Here is a 24,963-nt window from a genome sequence, read left to right on the forward strand (position 1 = left end):
ATTATTATTATTATTATTATTATTATTATTATTATTATTATTATTATTATTATTATCTATACCTCCACAACCCCCTCAAAACCTAAAAAAGGGTCTCCTTTGGTTCATTACAACTTACTCAAGCCTAGTAACAGACACAATATTTATGATACTGGGAATACATTTCCTGAGATCCATAGATGTCCCTAGATACCAAGAACATGCAAATGGACCTTGTAGAAGTGGAGCAATCTTCTATTTACTTAGGTATGTATTTTTAGGTTAAAATGTTCATTAACATTAATGTTAATGTTATGCGGCTTGATTGCTCCGCTGTGTCTGTCCGTCTACATCTGTTTTTACCAAGTTGAACGCAGTGACTAGTTATATAACGTTAGATAGCAGTGTTGATAAGAAGGAACTGTCTGCCAACAAAGATGTTGTTTCAACAAATGTATTCACAAAGTGGATTACCATTAAAAAGTTGTGACCAGTAAGTAGGTACTACATACGTCTAACTTTTCCTATCCATTTTGTGACCGCAGCATTTGCTACATTATGTGTGCAAATATAATGCATATATAATAAGCTCTTTAACGGCTTGGATTTGGACATTTAATGCGAGAAGTTGCTGGCTTTCACTTGCATGCATTCAGCACACACACACACACACACGCACGCACGCACGCACGCACGCACGCACGCACGCACGCACGCACGCACGCACACACACACACACACACACACACACACACACACACACACACACACACACACACATACACACACACACACACACACACACACACACACACACACACACACACACACACACACACACACACACACATTAATTAAATAGCAAATCGCAGCCTATTTTGCGGCTGTATAAAGGCTGACATCGTGATTGCAATTCTCATCGTGACATTGTGCAACACTACTTTCAATCCCTCCCTCCCTCTGAGGAAGGACAACCTAACATGAAAAATTACTTATTAATCACCCTACATGTGGCTAAGTAGATCCTTACTTATTAACCTGAGAGATCACCCTACATGTGGCTAAGTAGATACTTACTTATTAACCTGAGAGATCACCCTACAGACAGCTAAGTAGATTCTAACTTATTCTAAAAAAAAAAAAAAAAAAAAAATGTAATTATCTTTTTTCCTCCTTCTTTTTCCGATTTTTATCCCATCCCAATGTTAGTCGTTATGCCAATTCCCAATCCCCTTCCTGGTCGTTGCGCACTCTACCCCCTACCGTCGGTCCGGGAGGGCGGAGACTATCACATGCTTCCTCCGATACATGTGTACCCAGCCCACCGCTTCTTTTCACCTGGCAGCGCGGACTCTCACTGGGAGAGTGTAACGTGTGGAAGGTCACACTACCTCTCTTAGATCCTTCTGTTGCTGTGCAGGCGCCCCGACCGAACTGTAGGAGTCGCTGTTTACAACAACCAGGACCCACCCTCGCCGGGTTTTCCACCCGCTAACACTGCCAATCGTGTTAGTATGGACGGTCGGCCAACCCGGAAGGACCACAGCTGGATTCGATCCCACTGTCTCTGTGGTGGTAGACAGACGCTTAGTCCGCTGCACTACCCGGCCGCGCTAACTTATTCTTTTGGTTGTATGTTTTCTTCCTCTCTTCTTCATCTTCTGAAAACCTCACATTTCCTCCTGCTACATACCTCTACCTGTATCCCCTCACCATGTGCCTTCTACCTATCCCTACTTAAATCCCCTCCTCCAGGTCATCTCCAGGCCTTCATCCCTACTTCAATCCCCTCCTTCAGGTCATCTCCAGGCCTTCATCCCTACTTCAATCCCCTCCTTCAGGTCATCTCCAGGCCTTCATCCCTACTTCAATCCCCTCCTTCGGGTAATCTCCAGGCCTTCATCCCTACTTCAATCCCCTCCTTCGGGTAATCTCCAGGCCGCCCACATCAGTTTGGAAGCAACCCTGTCAACCTCCACTACCCAAATATACCTGTCACCATACGTGGGGGCTTATGTGGAACTGCCAATCAGCCGTGAAGAAAGTAGACTTCATATCTGCCTATGCTCACAGCAAAGACCTCCAACTCCTTGCTCTCACAGAGACCTAGATAAGACCAAAGAACTTCACCAGATATGTAGACGTATCTACAGCATACATTACACCTTCTCTCACACACCCAGACCCTCCAGACATGGTGGAGGCACAGGCCTTCTGACCTCCCCCTCCTGGACTACATTATAATATCACTACCAGATCTCAGCCTCTGCTCTCTCCATTATCTTTTTTTTTGTATCACATTTTTTTATTAAACATTTTCAACAACAACAACAACACAATATCAACATCAACAGTAACAATAACAATAATAATAATAATAATAATAATAATAATAATAATAATAATAATAATAATAATAATAATAATAATAATAATAATAATAATAATAATAATAATAATAATAATAATAATAATAATAATAATAATAATTAGGGATGCACCGAATGGGAAATTCTTGGCCGAAACAGATACCGAAAATAGGAAACAGTTGGCCGAATGCCGAAAGGCCGAAAATGATTAATAGAAATATATATATAATGTATAATGTATGTTCAGCTACCTGATTATGACAAAAGACATGATTATGGCAAAACTTAACTTAAATAATATTAATAATCACTATTATGGGTCCATAAAACATGTATTCAGCACTTGTGAATACATTAATTCCAGACTGACTGCTGAAAGATTGTACAATTTAAACATTTTCTCTTTGCATACAACAAAATGTGCATTAAAGTCAAGTGCATTTTCTTTTCTCTGTATAGGATAACTACAACAAAGTGCATTCAGAACAGTATAGCAGACTTAATGATGTTACTGTAGTGGCTACAGTAAGCATTTGATATAAAAGTATTTTTAACCATTATCGGCCGATAATTTTCAGTGGCCGAATATTCGGTGCATCCCTAATAATAATGACAAAACAATAAGAACTAATAAATACAAAATACAAATATACCAAATAAAAATAAAAACAAAAACACCACAAACACAAAAGACATTAGACATTAGACAACAGTTCTATCTCCATTATCATGCTGTATATATTCTCTACTGCCCTCCAGATCCCCTCGAACACATTCCAGAGCTGGACATGCTAATTCCCAGAAGACAGCATCCCCCTGGTGCTTATGAGTATATATCAGATGTCAAGCTAATCCCTGACATGGCCTGACAATCTGAATGACAGCCAAGACAGAGGACAGGCTTATGTTACACTATTACTACTACTAGCTACTAGCTTAGAGCAGTGGTTCCCAAAGTCGGGGTCGCGACCCAAAGGTGGGCCGCGAGCAGCCACGGATGGGCCGCGAGATGATTTAAAAAAATAAAAATAAAAAAAAAATAAATAAAAAAAAAACATTTTCTTTATTTTTAATTTTTTAATTTTGAATTTTTTAATTTTAATTTTTTTTGTCAGGCCACTGAACTTAGAAGCAGGCCAGGACAGTGTTTCTAGTTGTATTCTAAAATTATTTTCTATTGTATTCTAAAATGTGACTATATGGTTTTATATTAACTTAATAAATAAACAAAAACGAAAAATCTACTTATTTCAACGAACATTTCAAACTAAATAACAGATTATGCACATAAAATGCTGAAAACAACCGAAGCAACAATAGTATTTTAATGAGGCTATTATTATTATCATTATTATTTTGCAACAAGTTAGCCCTCTCATAAATAGCACATATAAATGAATAACTAACTTGAACTAACTTAATAGGATTGAAGTGATATTTGGCTTAAAAAATCGGTCGCCTGGCAAAAAAAAAAAAAAAAAAAGCCAGACGATGTGCATTGGGCCGCGGCTCTCTGACGCCTTATTTTCTGGGCCCCGGCCTGAAAAGTTTGGGAACCCCTGGCTTAGAGAAGCCCAACGTGGATAATAGTGGCCAGCCCCTTAGGGGTTCCATTCCATTCATACCATGGTCTGGGTGAATACTCTTTTCTGATTGGCCGGCAGGTGTGCGTTTAAAACCACACTCCCTACGCAGAGCGGTCTCTACACCTGTACATCGCAGCCTCTGAAACATTTGTACCAAATCAGTGGTTTCAAATTACTTTGAAAAAAAATCTGTATTTAAGGTTGAATTACACATATCCAGAGTATCACTAATCACCAAACATTAAGCTTGTCTGGACATTTATGAGTTATGCAGGGATGTAGTTATCAGAAAACGTAAACAGACTATTAGTCGATATTGTGGATATTGTGGTTGCCCCAAACAATAGCTTAGTTCACACCTAGGTGAGCGGCTATAGCCCCACCCCTCTATCTACTTGTCTCCTTTCATTCCTCAGTCTCTCTCTTCTAGCTGGCCAGAAGAGAGCACTCCTCTCAGCCAAAGCCCACTTTGTACTTTGTATTAATATTTTTACTTTGGATGCGTGATGTGTTGTTAAAAGTGCGACGCTCTAAAATATAGGAATACGTGGCAGGGTTTCCGTTAGAAAAAATTGTTGCCAGCCTCAGTGTCCGGTAGATTTCAATCTACCGGTCAAATGAGAGAAATTCCGGTCAGAGTTTATTGAGCTTAAAAACAATTGATAGGCAAAAGAATGACAACAAAACAAAAGAATGACATCATCAAGGCATGTAGATTTATAATATTTTTACTTAAAACTAGGCTACTTTTGCGTATAAAGTCATTATATTCCAAATAAAATAAGTCCCGAGACTCGTGCTGCTGCCGACTTTAAATCAAATAGGTGTCTGTGGGCAGTCGCCCGACATTAATAAACAACAGTCTGTTATAATCACATTTTTATGAGCTAACGAATTCCGTTATATTGGACATTTGTATTAATTATATCAAGCGAAGAACTGAGAAACTTGGCAGAGAGAGACGGCAACATTATCGTGGGTTTGCGTGACGACTCTCTCTCTCTCCACCTCCCAATGACTTATTTGCGAGAGTATGTCGATGCAGAGCAGCAGATTCAGCTGTTATTGGCTCTTTTCTGGGGACCGCACAGCAGCGCCCCCCACCCAACATTGAATTGAAAATGGCTGAATTGGAGTACTGCTGGAGTACTGCATTGTGCTGCTGCTGCTCCGGCTCTGCAGCTTCACAAAAGTTCGCACACCCAGCACTAAGCTCTCGCTGACAACGTCGTTGTCATTATTAGAAGCAACGATGAAACAAATGTAATGATTGTTTCGTTCATCGCATAGGCTATTTAATTTTAGCCTATTTTAATACAATTCAAATAATCAAATTGTGCTTAGACTCAGGGAATTATTTTCACCGGACATTAAGACCGGAGAGATTAAATATGTCGGACTTCAACAGATTTTGCCGGTCAAATACCGGTAATTACCGGCTAACGGAAACGCTGATACGTGGCAGTGTTTGCAGGGCTATAACTATATTCTATATTCTAGCTATGGATACAATACTATGGCCCATTTGACATCGGCTATCTATCGTTCAATATGTGTTAAAGAAATAATTTCTTCATCCATACATTCCCGTTTTATACCGTGGTGAATATGACTATAGTTTTAGAATAATCCTGTCTAATCCCAGAAAACGACGCTATGCAGCAATACGTGCAAATCACTAAAAACTTTGCCATTTCTCGCCTGTACACGCTACTATTTCGAGATCACATCTATATTATCGGTATTATGTTTCATCATGAATGCAGGATGCAAAGGGTGGGGGGGGGGGGGTAGTTTTTTGATGCTTTGATCGTCACCAACGGCACTTGTGGAGTAAAATACACACATATATTGTGATCGAAGTGAAATCATGGTTGGATCACAGCAGGATTGATACCATATAGGCCTTACCTTCACTAGGATGTACCCCAAAAAGAATATTCCAATTATCTGATTGCGAGTCCCAGTATTGGTGTCGATCGTGTCGCCAACATAATCCGCCACACATCATGCACCGGGAGCAATTCACGCTTCTCAATCCAACCGTTATGACCGCCCCCCCCTTGCCCGACCAATAGAAATCTGACCGGAAACTTCTGATCGACCCACAGGCAAAGATATAATGTTTCAAAGGGTGCTCGATACTGCCACCTGGGTGGATGCGGCCGGTATTGCACTTTTGCATTCTCAGGACGATTCCCCATGTTAACCCAGATGTCCCTGTGCCTGTAATGAATGGAAATATCGAATAAAAGAAATAACAATGAAAACCCGACTATACCCGGGTTTGGCGCCCAATCGTCGGCGAGTTAACCAGACTATCATCGGGTCTGGCGTCCAAAGTGTTAAACATATTTTTATCAGAATATCTGTCTACGATATAATTGATGAGTTTGGTTCCACCACAACCTTTCTGGTATAGATTGCTAAAGTGGAAATATTACATGGTGCAGGTTAAATCAACAGCCAGTTAGTTCTGTGTGAAACAAGGATTACTAGTAGAAACCTACTCGGGTCCCCCCAGGGCTGTGTTCTAAGCCCCCTGCTGTACTCACTCTACACACACGACTGTGTGGCCAAGTTCAGCTCCAACTCCATAGTGAAGTTCGCAGACGACACGGTGGTGGTGGGGCTGATCTCGGACAACGACGAGAAGGCCTACCGGGAGGAGGTTGAGGTACTGGAACGCTGGTGCCAGGACAACAGCCTGCTCCTGAACATTGGTAAAACCAAGGAGCTGATCGTGGATTATAGGAGAGGACAGCAGGAGACACACACACCACTGATGATTAACAGGGCTACCGTGGACAGGGTGAGCAGCTTTAAGTACCTGGGGGTCCACATTAGTGCACTGCAACCTTGCCCAGGCCCGACGGTTATATGATAACCTTCGTTTTAAGATTCGCTTTCTCTTTTGCGCCAGAGAAACATTTTGATGTAATTACTGCAGCGCGCAGAGAGAACTCAGGGGACAAGTTCAACTCGATTGGTTGTGTTGGAATATAGCCAGTTGGCGAACGTTTTAATTTGTTCTTGGGATGTATGTAGCCGGTTTTGTTAACGGTGTTCAACGCGTTGCTGACGTAGTGGTGAGTGATGTTTACTATTTGCTGGGTCGCGACTCGCTACTTGTTTTGTTGTGATTTTCATTACGTTGCTCTGCTCGAAATCTGATTTCTGTTTTCTGTTTGTTTGTTTGACTGAGTAGGCTATTGTGTGTCATGTGTGTGTGTGTGTGTGTGTGTGTGTGTGTGTGTGTGTGTGTGTGTGTGTGTGTGTGTGTGTGTGTGTGTGTGTGTGTGTGTGTGTGTGTGTGTGTGTCAAAGAAGATTCTATAGCCTTCAATACGTTTTACGAGGCTGATGTGTGAGAGTCAGTCTATATAAGCGAGCACTGGGAGAGACGGCATTGCGAAACAGGCTATGTAAATGCTTCTTAGTTTTGTTTATTTATTACGTTCATATAAAACCGTGTTTCGAATATTAAAAAACAAATACAAAAAAAATTATATTTTAATAATAATAATAATAATAATAATAATAATAATAATAATAATAATAATAATTTTTTTCGGGTTTTCACGCGGGCTAGGGCTTAAAATATTATTTACAGTCAGGCTTATTTTCGGGCAGGGCCTGAAGTTCACGGGCTCGGGCAGGGCTCGGGCTTTATTTCAAGGCCCTTGCAGACCACTAGTCCACATCTCAGAGGATCTGACATGGTCAACACACATAGACACAGTAGTAAAGAAGGCGAAACAGCGCCTCTACCACCTGAGACAGTTAAGGAAGTTCAGAGTATCGGGGAAGATACTCCAGTCCTTCTACTCAGGAGCTGTAGAGAGCATCTTGACCGGAAACATCACTGCCTGGTATGGAAACAGCACGGCACAAGACAAGAAGGCCCTACAGAGAGTGGTGCGCTCAGCCGAGCGTACCACGGGTATTGCACTACCTCCCCTGCAGGTTCTATACAACAAGAGGTGCAAATCCAGAGCCTGCAGGATAATGAAAGACCCTCACCACCCCAATAACAGCCTGTTCCAGCTGCTGAGGTCAGGCAGACGCCTGCGAACCCCAGCTACTAGGACAGAGCGGCTTAGGCTCAGCTTCTTCCCCCAGGCCATCAGAGCCCTGAACAACGAACACTGAGTGCCACAGAACACTGAACTATCCACACACAAGCACACATGAACACACACACGACACGCACGCTGTGCACGCTCACACACTAGCAGCCACTTAACACTTTAACATGAGCGGGCACACACTCATGCCGCACACTTATGGCCAAAAGGAAAGGCCACTTTAAATTAGACTAACAGGAACAGTGTATTGCACTCCCAAAGCTACCTAGCATGTCCTATATGCTCTGTAAATAACTATGTACAGATACCGAGATGTCACACCATGTTACCTGTTACCTGTTTATTGCACAATGTTGTTTTTTTATTGGATTCTATTATATGTTGTACCACTGTATTGCACATCGTTGCGGGCAAGACCACCCGCATTTCATTGTATACTTGTATGCCGTGACAATTAAAACTCTTGACTTGACTTGACTTGACCTATTACTCTCTCTCTCTCTCTCTCTCTCTCTCTCTCTCTCTCTCTCTCTCTCTCTCTCTCTCTCTCTCTCTCTCTCTCTCTCTCTGTCTTTGATCATGTCATGAAGTGTGTTCTGTTCAGCATCATATAACAGGTCTAATAAAGCTGACAGGATATCACAGTGATGTCAACGCTATCTTCTAATGCTGTAGTTTAGTTCAGAAAGAAGTAAATCCTCTGTTATCTCCTCTCCTCTTCCTCTAAGTTGTTATTTATTCTCCTCTTCTCTCTCTCCCTCTTACTATTCACTATTCCTCTCTCCTCAACATTTCTCTCTCCCAATCTCTCACTCTCTCCACCTCTCTGTCCACTCCCCCTCTCTCTCTCCACATTCTGGATGGAGAACAGATGAAAAGAGAGAGGAGAGAGGAGAGAGAACAGATGAGAGGAGGAGAGAGAACAGATGAGAGGAGAGAGGAAGAGAGGAGAGAACAGATTAGAAGAGAGGAGAGAGGACAGATGAGAAGAGAGGAGAGAGTACAGATGCATTGTCTCTTGTTCTGTCTCTCTCTCTCTCTCTCCCTCTCTCTCTCTTTCTCTCTCTCTCTCTCAATATCTCTCTCCTGACTAAGCTTCTCTCTGGATCTGGAGAGCTGAGTGTTTAGTGAAGAGTGACTGGCTCTGTCTCGATCATTCTGTTCTAGAAGAGAGAGAGAGAGATTGACAGTGTGTATTTAAGTGTGTGTGTGTGTGTGTGTGTGTGTGTGTGTGTGTGTGTGTGTGTGTGTGTATGTGTGTGTGTGTGTGTGTGTGTGTGTGTGTGTGTGTGTGTGTGTGTGTGTGTGTGTGTGTGTGTGTGTGTGTGTGTGTGTGTGTGTGTGTGTGTGTGTGTGTGTGTGTGTGTGTGTGTGTGTGTGTGTGTGTGTGACACATCAGACTCACATCAGAGTTGAATCTCAGTTGACAGATGTTACATGAGATAACTTGCTTCCTCCTGGGTACCATGGTAACGCCAAAGGTATGGTTGATAACAGCCTTCTGTACAGGGTCCATCTGCAGAGAGAGAGAGACAGAGATATACAGTGAGAGACAGAGACAGAGACAGATATATACAGAGAGAGACAGAGAGAGACACAGAGAGAGACAGAGATAGACGATGGCATGCTACCAGGAAGACACTGTTGGAACAAGTGTCTCCCTATCTTCCACCACTTTGATCTTTAGTTTGTGCTAGCTATCATAATTAGTATAGTCTTTTGGTTTAAACACAGACCATTGGTGGCTGTGTGCCCTTATGTTGCTTCCCTCTGAGCCAGGGTCGTAACAATCACACACACACACGCACGCACGCACGCACGCACGCACGCACGCACGCACGCACGCACACACACACACACACACACACACACACACACACACACACACACACACACACACACACACACACACACACACACACACACACACACACACACACACACACACACACACACACACACACACACACACACACACACACACACACACACACACACACACACACACACACACACACACACACACACACACACACACACACACACACACACACACACACACACACACACACACACACACACACACACACACACACACACACACACACACACACACACACACACACACACACAGAGTGAAAGAGTGAGAGAGAGAGAGACATAGACAGAGATGGAGAAACATGGGGATATAGAGAGAGAGAGAGACAGAGACCGAGAGAGAGAAAAAGAAAGAGAGGCAGAGAGAGAGAGACAGAGAAAGACAGACGAGAGAGAGAGAGAGAGAGAGAGAGAGAGAGAGAGAGAGAGAGAGAGAGAGAGAGAGAGAAAGAGAGAGAGATATTACAGGTCATTGTAATATCTCTAGAACACTGCAAATATTACCGGGTTATACGGTATGACTGTTTAGCTTAATGTTAGCTTAACCACTGTTTTAATGTATTTATGTTAGCTTAACCACTGTTTTAATGTGTTTATGTGAGCTTAACTCACTGTTTTAATGTGTTTATGTTAGCTTAACTCACTGTTTTAATGTGTTTATGTTAGCCTAACTCACTGTGTCAATGTGTTTATTTTAGCTTAACTCACTGTTTTAACATGTTTATGTTAGCTTAACCACTTTTCTAATGTGTTATATTAGCTTAACTCACTGTTTTAACATGTTTATGTTAGCTTAACCACTTTTCTAGAGTGTTATATTAGCTTAACTCACTGTTTTAATGTGTTTGTGTTAGCATAACGCACTGTTTGAACGTGTTTGTTAGCTTAACTCACTGTTTTAATGTGTTTATGTTACCTTAACTCACTGTTAACTTGCAGTCGGCACAGTCTAGAATAGATGGTGTGGTCTACTCGGTGTGAACGTCAGGTTGTTTGATAGTTATTGCGGTCAGAACGTCACCATAGTGATGCCAATCATTGTAATGTGGTCTGCGTGGCTCCTCCTCCATACTCAGACCCTGCACACAGTCGCTCAGGCCGCAAGCAAGCCAGACCGCGTGAATACTTTCGGCAACCAACATGTCCTTCCGCGTTGCTCTGATTGGCCAGCGTTGGCCAGCGCTCTCCTTCGTGAATACCAGCGCTCTACGCTCGTTCCCTACGCCGCGCATGCGCATGAGGCTCCCCCAGGTTAATACGCGATGCGATAATCCCCCTGGTTAATTACCTTTTAAATATCTGTTATGTGGTTAGGGTATGTATGTTTTTTAAATAAACGCCCAGTCTTCAAAGCCGTATATCACTGTGGCTGTGGTGTGGTCGTATAGGCACGAAAATGCAGCTCGAACTACCTGTTGTTGTATTAAATTAATTGATTGCTGTTTAACTTGTCCATGTCCAGTCCTTTCGATTAGCCCAACCGTTCATTGTAAACAATGATGCATGTAATTATATTAACGTTACTGTGTTGTTGTAGCTATGTTAATAAAGTCTGAATGGCATTAACGTTAGTTGGGTAAGATAGCATTGAATAGCATCAACGCTAGCTGGCTGGCTACAACGAATTCTCACAAGCTGGCATCGTAAAATATCAACACCAGCCATGGGTATACTGTTTACTAAATTGTGGAGGCTTTTAATCGTCAAGGTAAGAGGATTTGAAGGCGTATGCTATGGAAGTCCCCTGCGGCTCCACTTTGTTGAAATGTACATACTAGGGCTATATGATAACCACCGGTTAATTCGCGATTTTTTTATTGGTTTGTCATGACAAACCAATTACATAATCCAACATATGTGTAAGAAACTAACATATTCCAGTTAACGGTATATTTTTTTAATGATTCGTTACGGCGAAATCAATACTTCCATTTGTATAAATTACGTTAACTCAAGGATAGTATTCCTGCCTGCGGGACCAATATTATTCTAAGACAGCCCCCCCATTCGCTAACCAACCAATCACTGCTACGCAACATCAACACAATGGTTGTTCAGATTAGATTTTGGGGAGAGGTACGCAACATGCTCGCAACATACTCTACAACACCCTCTGCAACAACTGCAACCATGTTGCGTTGAAGTTGCGCTGATGTTGCAGTTGCGTTGCAGTTGCTGTAGCATGTAGAGCCCTTTAGGGTGTGGTTAGGTCAGGGGTCAGCAACCTTTATTATTAAAAGAGCCACCCCCCCCCCCCCCCCCCCCCACACACACACACACAAAATAAAATTACTCTGGAGCCGCAAAACCAATTTACCCTTAAAATGAAGTGAACACAGTGTATAACATTTTATATATAGTTATCCCCAAGCATACCCCACGTTTAGCATAAAACGCCTGACGACTGCATACCCAAAGTAATTTGCGATTTATTATACTTTATACTTATAGCACACAGTTTGTTGCATTAATGGAATTATAAAGCAACAAAAAGAAAATGTTTTACTTTTTATTGCTGTTTTTACCAGTTATAACAAAGGAAAATCTCAAACTCTTATGAAGAGGAGAAAAAATACTGGCTGTGTAGAACTATGTGGTAAATTGTCTAAATGAAACATGCATTTGTAGTGGGCCAATTGCTGTATTTGTCAACAAGACAAGTCAAATGGCTACTTTCACACTCCCCAGAGCTGGAGCAGTCTCACACTGTAAAATTACACGTTAATGTTAAAACCAAAGCTATCTTAGGAAATAGTTAATTAACTAATCATTACAATTGATAAGCTAAATAACAACAACTAAAAAGATGTAAGTAATATTGATTTAATAATGTATCAAATAATCTAGACAAAACAGTATTTACAGTGGAATCTCCCAAAAATATAAGAGGTTACAAAAGGTAAAAAAACAGACACCAGAGACCAGAGCTGTGCTGACACAGGTGGTGAAACAATGACATCTGTTTGACCAGATTACCATTTATAGAGTCTGCAGTAGATACAAAGCAGAAGTCTGAATGCCCCTGTCAACTCCATTGTGATTGATGGCTAACAGCTATCTTGAAATCATGAGAAAACCGAGACTTAGAGTCTGCAAACTGTAAAAAGTACCACTTCAAAGGACGTTTCATGTGGTTCCTAAGGGAACTAATGGCAAAGGCCAAACGGAAAAAGCCACATGCAAAACTCCGCCTCTCTCAAAAGACTGAAAAAGGATTGCAAGTGGATTAAAAGCTATTTTTAGATGATAAAACATTAAGTAACAATACAGGATAATACTATAATTGTTAAGACAATCAGATACCAGTTAATTCAAAACCAATATTTAAGTCTTTGGCCACCGGGAAACTGAGTTAAATAATTGAATATGTTTATAAACCAAAATAAACTACAAAATTATGTTTAGACTACACCTGGAGACATGACTAATAAATTAAGATTAGAATTGGAATAAATAAATACTCTTGTGTTAATCAAAGGACCAAAACAAGGATAATTTATGTATAAAATCACTTAGGAAAATACTGGAAAGATGCTAAGATATACTAGGACAAACTGAGAAGTATTATCTAAGTTTTAAATTACCACAACGAAGACAAAGTAGATTAAAATAAACTTAAAGGGATTTTCTCTTTGCCCTGCAAACTGGAGAAGGACGTCCCCTGGTAAACTTAAGTCCGTGAGGCTCTGAAAGTGCGCACATCAGCATACAACACCGGGCTGGTGACAGGCAACATGGAAGAACACAAGATGGCAAGATACAATGTCAGGAGAGCAGTAATAGAGGCAAAACGGCGTTACAGGGATAAAGTTGAACTTCAGTTTGAACAGGCTGACTCTAGAGGCATGTGGCAGGGCCTCAGAACAATGACAGACTACAAAGGCACCCCCCTCAAACTGAACAGTGACATCTCCTTAGCAAATGATCTCAATTCCTTCTATGCGAGGTTTGAGGCTGTGAATAACAACACCAGCCTACAAACCACGGCAATGGGGGGGGGGGGGGGGTCTGCTGATGGAGACTCAGTGTTCAGGGTAACAGAGCATGAGGTGAGACGGATCTTTAAAAAAGTGAATATCAGGAAGGCAGCAGGACCGGACGGCATCCCCGGCCGCGTCCTAAAAGTCTGTGCCGACCAACTGGCCCCGGTATTCACTGACATCTTCAACCTGTCCTTGGAACAGGCTGTCATCCCCACCTGTCTGAAGAAGTCCACCATCATCCCTGTACCCAAAAAATCTACGCCCGCTTGCCTCAACGACTACCGCCCTGTAGCCCTCACCTCCATAGCCATGAAGTGCTTTGAGAAGCTAGTGAAGGGCTACATCTGTTCCTCCCTCCCCATCAACCTGGACCCTCTGCAATTTGCATATCGCCCCAACAGGTCCACGGAGGACGCCATAGCCCATGTGCTGCACACAGCAGCATCACACCTGGACAAGAGGCAGGGGAACTATGTGAGAATGCTGTTCATCGACTACAGCTCAGCATTCAATACCATAGTCCCCTCCAAACTCATAGCCAAGCTCAGGGACCTGGGCTTGAACTATGACCTGTGCCAGTGGGTCTTGGACTTCCTGACGGGCAGACCCCAGGTGGTAAGAGCCGGCAACTGCACCTCCTCATCCATCACGCTCAACATAGGGGCCCCCCAGGGCTGTGTTCTGAGCCCCCTCCTCTACTCCCTGTACACACATGACTGCGTAGCACAGCGGAACAACAACACCATCATCAAATTTGCTGATGACACAGTAGTGGTGGGCCTGATCTCTGCCAACGACGAAAGGGCCTACCTGGAAGAGGTAGAGAACCTGTCACAGTGGTGTCAGGAGAACTGCCTCTCCCTGAACGTCAGCAAAACAAAAGAGATGATTGTGGACTTCAGGAGGTTGGGGGTCAAGGACTACAGCCCCCTCAGCATCGACGGGGCACCGGTTGAGAGAGTGAACAGTTTCAAGTACCTCGGAGCCCACATATCCGAGGACTTGACATGGACCACACACATTGACAGTGTTGTGAAGAAGGCACGACAACGCCTCTACTTCCTCAGGCGCCTAAGGAAGTTCCAAGTCAGTCAGAAGATCCTTAGGAACTTCTACTCATGTACAATAGAGAGCATCCTGACCGGCAACATCACCTCCTGGTTTGGGAATAGCACTGCACAAGACCGTAGCAGACTACAAAGAGTGACACGTTCAGCCGAACGCACAATTGGAGGGGGGCTTCCCACCCTCCAGAACATTTACAACAAGCGGTGCAAGGGGAAGGCTAAGAGAATTATTAAGGACTCGAGCCACCCGAACAACTGCCTCTTTGAACTGCTGCGGTCAGGCAAGCGATACCGGAGTCTTAAGGCGAGCACAGAAAGACTCAGAAGAAGCTTCTATCCCCAGGCCATCAGGCTGCTAAACGAACAATAATCGCTAAACGAACAATAATCACTATGCAACAACCATCAAATGCACACAGCACACACACCCACACGCACACACTCACTCAAACAAACAACACACTGCAGGACCCACTCTCCACACTTTAGATCACACAAACACACTTACACTTTATATTTATTGATAAAGGATTTGCACTACAACTCGTACACCTACTGTGAATTGTACCTAAATTGCACCTCGTCCCATTTCTCCATTTCTGCCTTGCACTATATAGTATTGTATATTAGTACACTGCACAGTATTGTATATTGTATGGTAACTACGTCTATTCTGCATCGAACATTGTACATATGTCTAAACTGAACACTGTGACCTCATTTTTTTACTTCTAATTTTACTATGTTATTTTATTTCATACTTATCTTGTCTTGCACAGTCTCTGGAGCGCAACAGTAAGAAGCATTTTGTACAAAAGTATTCTGTACTTCTGTATGACAACTATTAAAGAAACTTGAGAAAACTAATACTATCTTTGGGCTTGGACAGAGTTGTAAAATACAAAATGGCGGGTTCGCCCTCTCTCAAAATGGCCGCCATCTAGAATCCAATTGGACAAGGAGAATGACGCCTCCCAGCTCGATCGTCAGTTGACGAAGAATAATTCGAGAATCTGTTGATGCTTCTTTTTGATTAGCTTGGAACTTCCCAACGTGACTCTTGTAAATAGGGAGCTCGTTGGAATCCAAACCCTAGTCTAGTATGCGTTTTATGCAATAAACGCATATATTCTGATTTGAGCTCTGCGTCTGTCTGCAAATCCTTCATTCAACCTACTGGGTGATTATACAGAGTGTCTAAGCTATTGAAACAGCGCAGAGTAATCTACTAGAATACCAGAATACATCACGACAATCAACAAGCTTTATTACCATAAGTGGTGCGTGACCCTGGCTGGATCTCGCTAACGCCGACGACTAAGGCTTGCTACAACGACGCTAAACCTCAACGACGTCTCTATGGCGGCTTTCTACCACCAAGACGAATACATCAGCAACAACAACAACGTTCTCAGGTAAGCGTAATGATTGTGGCGGCCGGTCGTAAAAAGCGACCAGTTCCGTTCCGTGTAAGTAATGCCGCCTTTCTGACTTGGTAGGTTTGTCGGCCGGGGTAGCAGTCTAGTTTAAAGAAGACTCTTGCCTCGGCCGTGCAGAAGGTACCAAAATGGGAAGGCATATGCGAGTGAATGAACTGAGTAAGGAGCGCTCGACTGTGATACAGTCCAGTACAATTGTGAATATTGCTGTGTGTGTGTCCTTGCCGTGACCGTGTGGGGGCCATACGCGGTAATATGAATTGGGAATATATTGAATTACGGCCATAGCCGTGAGCGTGTGAGGAGTAATTCGGTATATATTTGTTTGCCTCTCGGCTTGCTTTTGTTCAAGAAGGGAGGCAAAGAAAGGCGAGGAAGAGCTGTTTGTAATCCTACCGTGAGCGAGCAGGGGACGAATAGGCTCTTGTTTACTGTGGAAACTGGTTTTCGGAAAATACCTGCATGGGAACACGTCCTTAATTATCTGTTCGTGACCTTGCTGTGAGCGCGTGGGGGACGGGCGGACTGGGGTGAGTGTTCCCGGGCGGGTTATGATCTTTCAGACTTTTGGTTAACGGGCGCAGTAACCAAGAGACAAGACATTGGTGTTGAATGCATTTTTATACTGGACGTCGAGCGAAAACGAGCATATGAACAGCGGAGTCTGACATAGTGTTGGCGGAGCGAGCTATAGTAATTTATACAACGGCATGCAAATATCTCGATTCTGTTTGGCTGAAACAGTCAATTTACATGTATCTGTCACAATTCCACGCTCTTGGTCCCAGGACCCGCCCACAACTGAATCACTATCACTCCGCGTCCGAGTTAAAAAAAAAACAAGATGGCGGACAATAATCTTTACAAATGGATATGTTGATAGCGTCATAACGACTAAATAATAACCGATTCTGTCATGGCGAATGTCTTAGTCTCTTACACAATGTTGGATTGTGTAATCTATGGGTCATGAGTCATTGTGGAACAAAAGAAAAATTGCGGATTGATTGATTGATTATTTGCAATTATTTAATTTTTTTTCTTCCTTGCCCCTGACTGCAGAGCTCTCTCACACACACACACACACACACACACACACACACACACACACACACACACACACACACACACACACACACACACACACACACACACACACACACACACACACACACACACACACTCCTGTCTGCAACGGCGGGGGAGAGTCAGACTGTAGAAGCAGCTGAGTGCTGCGCTGTTTTAAGTGAGCATGGCCTATTGAGTTGATTGATTGATTGATTGATTGATTGCTAATTTTATTACTGTACGCCTGGTTTCCAACTGGTTAAGTTTAGGCCCTCTAAAGTAGATTTTAAAAAATAAATAAAAAAATAGGGCGAAGAAAACTTTTTTTTCCTATAGGACAAAGAAAACTTTTTAATTTGTTTTACCTACTTTCTATAGAAGCATCTAAGAATGAAGTTCTATAGAAAGTAGGTCTGCATCCCCTTAACAATTGTGTGTATTGAGCCGTACTGTATTGTACCCATTCTGCATCTGGTAATAAAATGTTCAATCAATCAATCAATCAATCATTCCAATAACAACCGCTAACTTCATAATTAAAAACTAAAGAAAAGTTGGATGTGTTAGTTGGTTGGATGTCTTAGTTGAAAGACAGTTGGATGTGTTAGTTGGTTGGACGTCTTAGTTGAAAGACAGTTGGATGTGTTAGTTGGTTGGATGTCTTAGTTGAAAGACAGTTGGATGTGTTAGTTGGTTGGATGCACTTCCGAGCTGCTTCCACATGGAGGCAATTTCTCTTTTTTGTTGTTGTGGGAATTACTTTTTGTGGCGGATGTTTTTTTCAATAAATCTTCGATTAATGTGTGTTTATTGTATAGCAATAAGGTTGGATGAATGTGGCAGTTGTATAAAAGCATTACACCACTTGCAGTCGTGATTTGTGAAAAATAAACCATGCCTAGGGGGGTCTAACGACCACCCCTAGGCATGGTTTATTTTTCACAAACCACTCCTGCGCGTGATGTAATGCTTAAATACACACACATCCTGACGGCATGGTGTGGAAATATCACATCCTTCTGTCCTCTGCTCGCATTTGAACGAGAAGAGGGTTTGGTTAAATTGTTTTGAATGAATTGAGAACGTTTATTATGGGTTTGTGATCTTGCCGTGAGCGAGTAAAGGTTACAAAAGTGTGGTTAAGGGGAAATAGACCGGAGAAAGACGTCTTGTTTACGTCGGGGTCCCCCCGTTTTCAATTCATCATATGATAAATCACAGAAGGGGGCATTCAATGTCATAGTGTTCTCTCTCTCTCTCTCCCTCCCTAACACATTCTTGTTGTCTCACTCCCTCTTTCAGGCACTCTCGTTCCCTCCGTGCAAATGTCCTTGTCCTCCCTGTATTGCTTGCTTTCTCAATCCCTCCAATGCTTTCAGTTGCTGTCTCACTCTCTCTCTCCTTCCCTACCACACTCGCTTGCGGTCTCACTCCCTCTTTCTGGCTCTCTCTCTCTCTCCCTCCCTACCACTCTCCCTCCAAGGCTCTCTGTTACTGTCTCTCACTCTCCACTCTCTCTCTCCCTCTCTCTCTCCCTACCTCTCTCTCATTCCCTCCCTCTCTCCCTCTCTCTCCCTCCCTCTCTCCCTGTCTCTCGCTCTCTCCCTCCTTCCGTTCTCTCTTTCCTTCCCTCTCTCCCTCTCTCTCCCTCCCTCTCTCCCTGTCTCTCCCTCTCTCCCTCCTTCCTTTCTCTCTCTCCCTCTCTCCCTCTCCCTCTACCTCTCTCTCTCCCACTCTTGCTTACTACTGGGCACAGTGATGGTTTGCTCAGGATTAGGTGGGCAATGGTTGATTTGACAGTAGAACACCTCTGTTTAGGCATGTCAGTACACTCCACAATTAGGCGTTTGTTGGTTTAGTGTTAACCCTAAATCAGGGTGGGGGTTTTCACACCTAGTTTTATTGCTCACGGACGGTGGCCCTGCGCACAGGGGGCTGCTGTCTTCTTCCTGTTTCAATAAGCAGGGTCACGATAGTGGGGACAGGAGAGGGAAGTGGGGGTATGGTAATTTGGGCACCCTGCAGCTCCTGTTCTCGGGACGCGGGGACATTTCGAAGTGCATGTGAGTCTGTCTTTGTATATTATTTTGTAAATGGAGGGGTTTTTGTTTAATGGGGGTGTGAAGCGAGCTTCAAAGCGGTGATGTGCTTCACGCCGCAGTGCTTTATGGTTGTGCCCCCCCTCTCCTCCCTCTCCCTCTCCCTCTCTCCTTTCCCTCTCACTCTTTCCCAAATCACCCTCCTTCCATGTAAGAAACATACAGATTTTGAGGAGTCTTTGGTCATGGAGTCGTCGGTGCCAAACTACCGCTGTCTGACAAATAAGACAGCTATATCGCTGAGGGCTTGTGATTAAAGATTCATCTGTAGCACCTGTTAGGCTTAACAGGGGCCGCTCAAAACAGTAGTACATGGAGAGATGACGTTGGTATTTAGGGGGTAGGTGCGGTGGTGATTTTGTTTGTATTGGTGTTGGATTGGTGGGACTATGGTCTCACTGGGTGTTGTTGTGTTACTATGGGAATGTGTATGTTTGAAAGTTGGTATGGATCTTGAAATTCCTTGTGAAGAGGAGCCATGGGGTCTTCTTTTAGGTCGCACCTGGGAGGATATGCTTTAGGCTGAGAATGGCAGGCCTTTGATGTATCAAAGGGCTGTGGGGAATTCGATGGGGTGTGGTGTTGGCTTCTGTGAATTATGACACAGTCAGCTGGACACTGCATGAGGAACGGGGAATTTAGGGGTATTTAAGCCTTTAAAAAAAAAATTCTCCTCGTTGGATGGTGGAAGAAGTGTGGGACACCAGGTTGGTGTCCAATGGGGAGATATTGGAATAATTATGAATTATAAAAATGATGTTAAAGAGATGAATTGTTAGAATGTAAATATTGATTGTGAAATAGAAATAAATGAATTTTTTACTTTCCCGATAGTAGAACATGAAAAGTGACCAAACAAGAAGAGAATATTAAAGTTACATCTACATTTAGTCATTTAGCTGACGCTGTTATTCAAAGCGACTTACAAGATCAATATGACAGGTCATCAGGAAGAGAACAATTTTAACAGCTGAATAACAATATTCATCAGAATGTTAGAAATGATAGGCCTCTGTGACACTAATTGTGATTGTTTTAAGGAGGACCAACAGCGATACCGGAGCGGAGGGAGAGTTTAATGCAATTTTGTATTTCTCTGAGATTCATGTGAGGGATACACAACAAAGTGATTGGGAATCGAGAGTTTTGCAAATAAATGACAACATCTCTCTATGGTTAACATTTTTGTAGAAAAGCCCAATATTCCGAGTAAGTAAGCTACCAAATGGAATAAAGCGGGAAGTGGCACTGACATTAAGTGCATGTATTTTTCTTTTGTCTCGACAGGTTCTTGGTGTGGACAGGAGAAGTTCTGACGATTCCAATACCAACCGGGGAGAAACGGCTAAAGGAAGCCTGGGGGTATTGTATGAGATATAAGAGGATTACCAGTTCCTGTCTGCACCGGTAAAATCTAAAAGTGTGGGTGAGCTTAACTCAAGTTAATAGATAAGATAAACACAGAGGAGCTTGTTTTTGCAAACGGTAATATTACAAGGGTGTTTGAAGGGGTGAGAATGTCGAATACAGAGCAGGTTAACCTTGTTAACACCTTGTTAGAGGCGACTGGAGACTTAGACGGGTCGACAATAACAATCCCAGTTGGCAATCTGTCCATTTCAATAACAGGTAATATAACAATAGGAGAGAAAAAGAAGTGGCCAAAGATATTCAGGCCGTTGCAAAAACTTGTGGAGAAGTGTATCATTAAAAAGGGGAGCAAAAAACAGAAAAAGAAGCTGCAAGAGGCAGGAGGCCAATACAGGGCCAATAGTGGGGGAAAGAGCTCTGCAGACACTCCCCAGACAGAATTGACCAGTGAAGTTAACCTGATTGATTTAGATATGGCAGACTCCCATCATGAGACAAACACGGTGGAGAGAATTGAAGTGATGACTTTGACTCCAACACAGGGGGTCATCGAGGAGGGGCAAACAGAGATAACTGTTTCAGTCCAACCGGTGTCCGTCGAACAAGAGTCGACGGGGCCGATCCAGACTGGAGTAACCACTTCAGGTAACCACAGAATGACAAAGAGACAGAGAAGGGCTGCATTTTTACACCAGTCAGAGGAAAGCCACCCTGGCCTTATGGCTGGAACAGAGACTGGACAGAAGTTGGGGAGACAAATGGAGTGGCCAATACCAAGCGATTCTGAGCCACGGGGAGGTGGGATCGACAACAGGTATGGAAATATACATGAGGAATTTTCTCAGCCCATGAGTTCCCCCTACCCAGATCTCCCACAGCAACGGAGCCAAGATGGGGCGAGAGGCCTAGTGCTGAGGAGCCAGACAGGAGCCAGACAGCCAGCGCCAGGGTGGAGGAAGAGAGGCAAACATGTCTCTCTCAAGAACGACAGAGGACGCTCGTGGAAGGGTCCGAACGAGGTGAGACAGTCCGTAGAGACCTGGTGGAAAGGCAGCTGGCTATCGACCAGGCCGCACACTGGGCGGAAATACAAGAGCAAGAACAGGCTGAACAGACTGAAATGATGGCAAGAAAGATTTTGGAAATATTGATTCAAGCCGCAAGGCGAGGGCTGTATGACCAAGAGACGCCACATGCTCCGTTGCCCGGATAGGGAGCTGAGCAGCAATGGCACAGGGACATGCACCACAGGGGGGTTAAGTTTCCAGGACCCCCTATTCAAGAATGGAGTAATTGGGGTGGGCCACAGTCACAGCTAAAGGTTGCACCAGGGCCATCCGATTACAGGCAGGGGGCCCCCGGGGCTTGTGGCTCCGCCCCTCAAAGACAGGGTCATGGACAGCGATGTTGGGGTTGCGGCATATTGGGACACTATCAAAGAAATTGTAAGCAAAGGTTGTGTCTGCAGGGGCCCCAGGCTGAAAGGAACGATGAGGAAATGCAAAGGAGGGGCTATGCCGCTCCAGATAATAGATTTAGATATTAGATCTTAAGACTGAATAGAAAAGTAGGAAATGAAAATGAAGGGATAAAAAGGAAAATATATAAATAGAAGTTGGATGATTAGATTATGTGTGCAAGTTACTAAAAAGCTGTGGGGAGTGGAATGGGAAGAAGCGAGAGTAACTGGCGATGCATGTCTAACCATATTAAGAAATTTGGAGGTTTAAAACAGGATAATGGAACATTATAATATTAGATAGCGAAATAATATGGTACTACTTCAGTTAGAGACCGGTAGTAATTATTCATGCTTGATCAGTAAATATATTGGACAATTAAAAAAAAATTAAAAAAAGGTCATGAAATGAAAATACATATATATTGTTTTGTTTCTTTAATTTCTTTCCTAGTTTCTTGCAGGGAAAATTCATATCTCCCGATGGAAGTTTGATTTTATTTGATGAGTATATTATGAGTTGTGATGCATGATATGGAATTCACATTTTATTTGTTGGTTTGGGTTCTTTTCTTTTCTTTTTCTTTTTTTTAGGTACTGGCGGGCTGGGAGAAGAGCTCTCGTCTGTCAGGGACAGATTGGTGGAGTGACACAACGGGACTGATAGAGGAGTCTGCATGATGAGCTGGAAACGGAGGAGTGAATATGAGCGAATTCATAATTCTGTAGCATCTGGGCGGTTGTGTCACCTTTTGGTGTGTGTAAAGGGTTAGGAAAACAAGGTTCTCTGTACATAGATACGCTCTGATAAACGTCATGGGGGGTATATGCACCCCGCATAGAATTTTGGTCGCCATTGGCCAAATAGGGTTGATGTAGAGTGCGGACGTGTGATACTGATAATTGTCTTATGTATGACTCAGCGATAGCTGGTAAGAGGCTGGCAGAGTGTGTGAAAGGACCGAGGACCTCTCTGGATAAAAGGTATGATTGTGTAATGATATTACACATTCAAAGGGTGGAGGGGATGTTGAGTTGAACTTGAGACATTAGTCCAGTAAAAAAGTACAGCACAAAGTACATGAGAGATATGTGATTTAATTGAATAGTAGCATATAGAAGCCATGAAAAAGTACATAGATAATAATTTGGAAAATGTATTGAATGTGTCCGAGGGAGAAATAATTTGAATTTCCAATCAATTGTTTGTTGTAATAACCACTCCACAAAAGCAATAAAAGGACAGAGGGGAACATGATTTCTCCTCTGTGGATATCAGGGCAGTACCAAGGCTGTACACAACGGAGGAACCAGCGATTAGCGCAGAACCAACTGAACAACGACGACCACAACAAGTTATAATTAGGCCTCAGAGGTTTTTGAGGGATAACTGAATAGTTTTGAAGCTGATGGTAATCAGACCTTAGAGGTCTCTAGAGGGAAAATTGCATACATTTTGAAGTTCTCTTTTACTCTCCCTCGTTTCTTAGTATATTAGTCTTTTGGTTTCAGAGTGAAATGCATAAAATAGACACATTGACTTAAACATCACGATACATTTAAAAAAGAAAGGTGAGTACGAAGGTTGCTTCTTAGTACAATCAAGAAGAACATTCATAGTCGACTTGTCTTATTATAACTGATGGAGTGAGGACACTAATGAGGGAGAAGGGGGGGAGTGAAATAATGAAATTGGGATGTATTGTACATAGAATGATGTTTTTTTTTCAAATGTTTAAGGTAAAAATATGGGTAAAATGTGGTTTTATTGTGTGTTTTATCTAAAGTAATGGTAAAGGTCTGTTTAATTTAGAATTTTGCTGTTTATATAGTGGTAAAGGTATGTTTAATTTAGAATTTTACTGTTTATATGTGAGGATTAATCCTCAAAGGGAGGTATTGTGGTAAATTGTCTAAATGAAACATGCATTTGTACTGGGCCAATTGCTGTATTTGTCAACAAGACAAGTCAAATGGCTACTTTCACACTCCCCAGAGCTGGAGAAGTCTCACACTGTAAAATTACACGTTAATGTTCAAACCAAAGCTATCTTAGGAAATAGTTCATTAACTAATCATTACAATTGATAAGCTAAATAACAACAACTAAAAAGATGTAAGTAATATTGATTAAATAATGTATCAAATAATCTAGACAAAACAGTATTTACAGTGGAATCTCCCAAAAATATAAGAGGTTACAAAAGGTAAAAAAAACAGAAACCAGAGACCAGAGCTGTGCTGACACAGGTGGTGAAACAATGACATCTGTTTGACCAGATTACCATTTATAGAGTCTGCAGTAGATACAAAGCAGAAGTCTGAATGCCCCTGTCAACTCCATTGTGATTGATGGCTAACAGCTATCTTGAAATCATGAGAAAACCGAGACTTAGAGTCTGCAAACTGTAAAAAGTACCACTTCAAAGGAAGTTTCATGTGGTTCCTAAGGGAACTAATGGCAAAGGCCAAACGGAAAAAGCCACATGCAAAACTCCGCCTCTCTCAAAAGACTGAAAAAGGAATGCAAGTGGATTAAAAGCTATTTTTAGATGATAAAACATTAAGTAACAATACA

The 24,963-nt window shown here is 42.6% G+C and overlaps 1 protein-coding gene across 1 annotated transcript in view; it reads right to left on the reverse strand.

Annotated features, from left to right (window-relative positions):
* Positions 1-24,963, reverse strand: part of znf385b (zinc finger protein 385B) — a 463,674-nt gene that overhangs the window by 66,264 nt on the left and 372,447 nt on the right. The window contains exon 6 of the mRNA XM_084314029.1: positions 9,427-9,537. Coding sequence (XP_084170155.1) covers positions 9,427-9,537 — 111 coding nt within the window. The remainder of the gene's footprint in view (positions 1-9,426; positions 9,538-24,963) is intronic.

This window comes from Notolepis coatsorum (genome assembly GCF_963971535.1).
Source record: "Notolepis coatsorum genome assembly, chromosome: 5".
NCBI lineage: Eukaryota > Metazoa > Chordata > Actinopteri > Aulopiformes > Paralepididae > Notolepis > Notolepis coatsorum.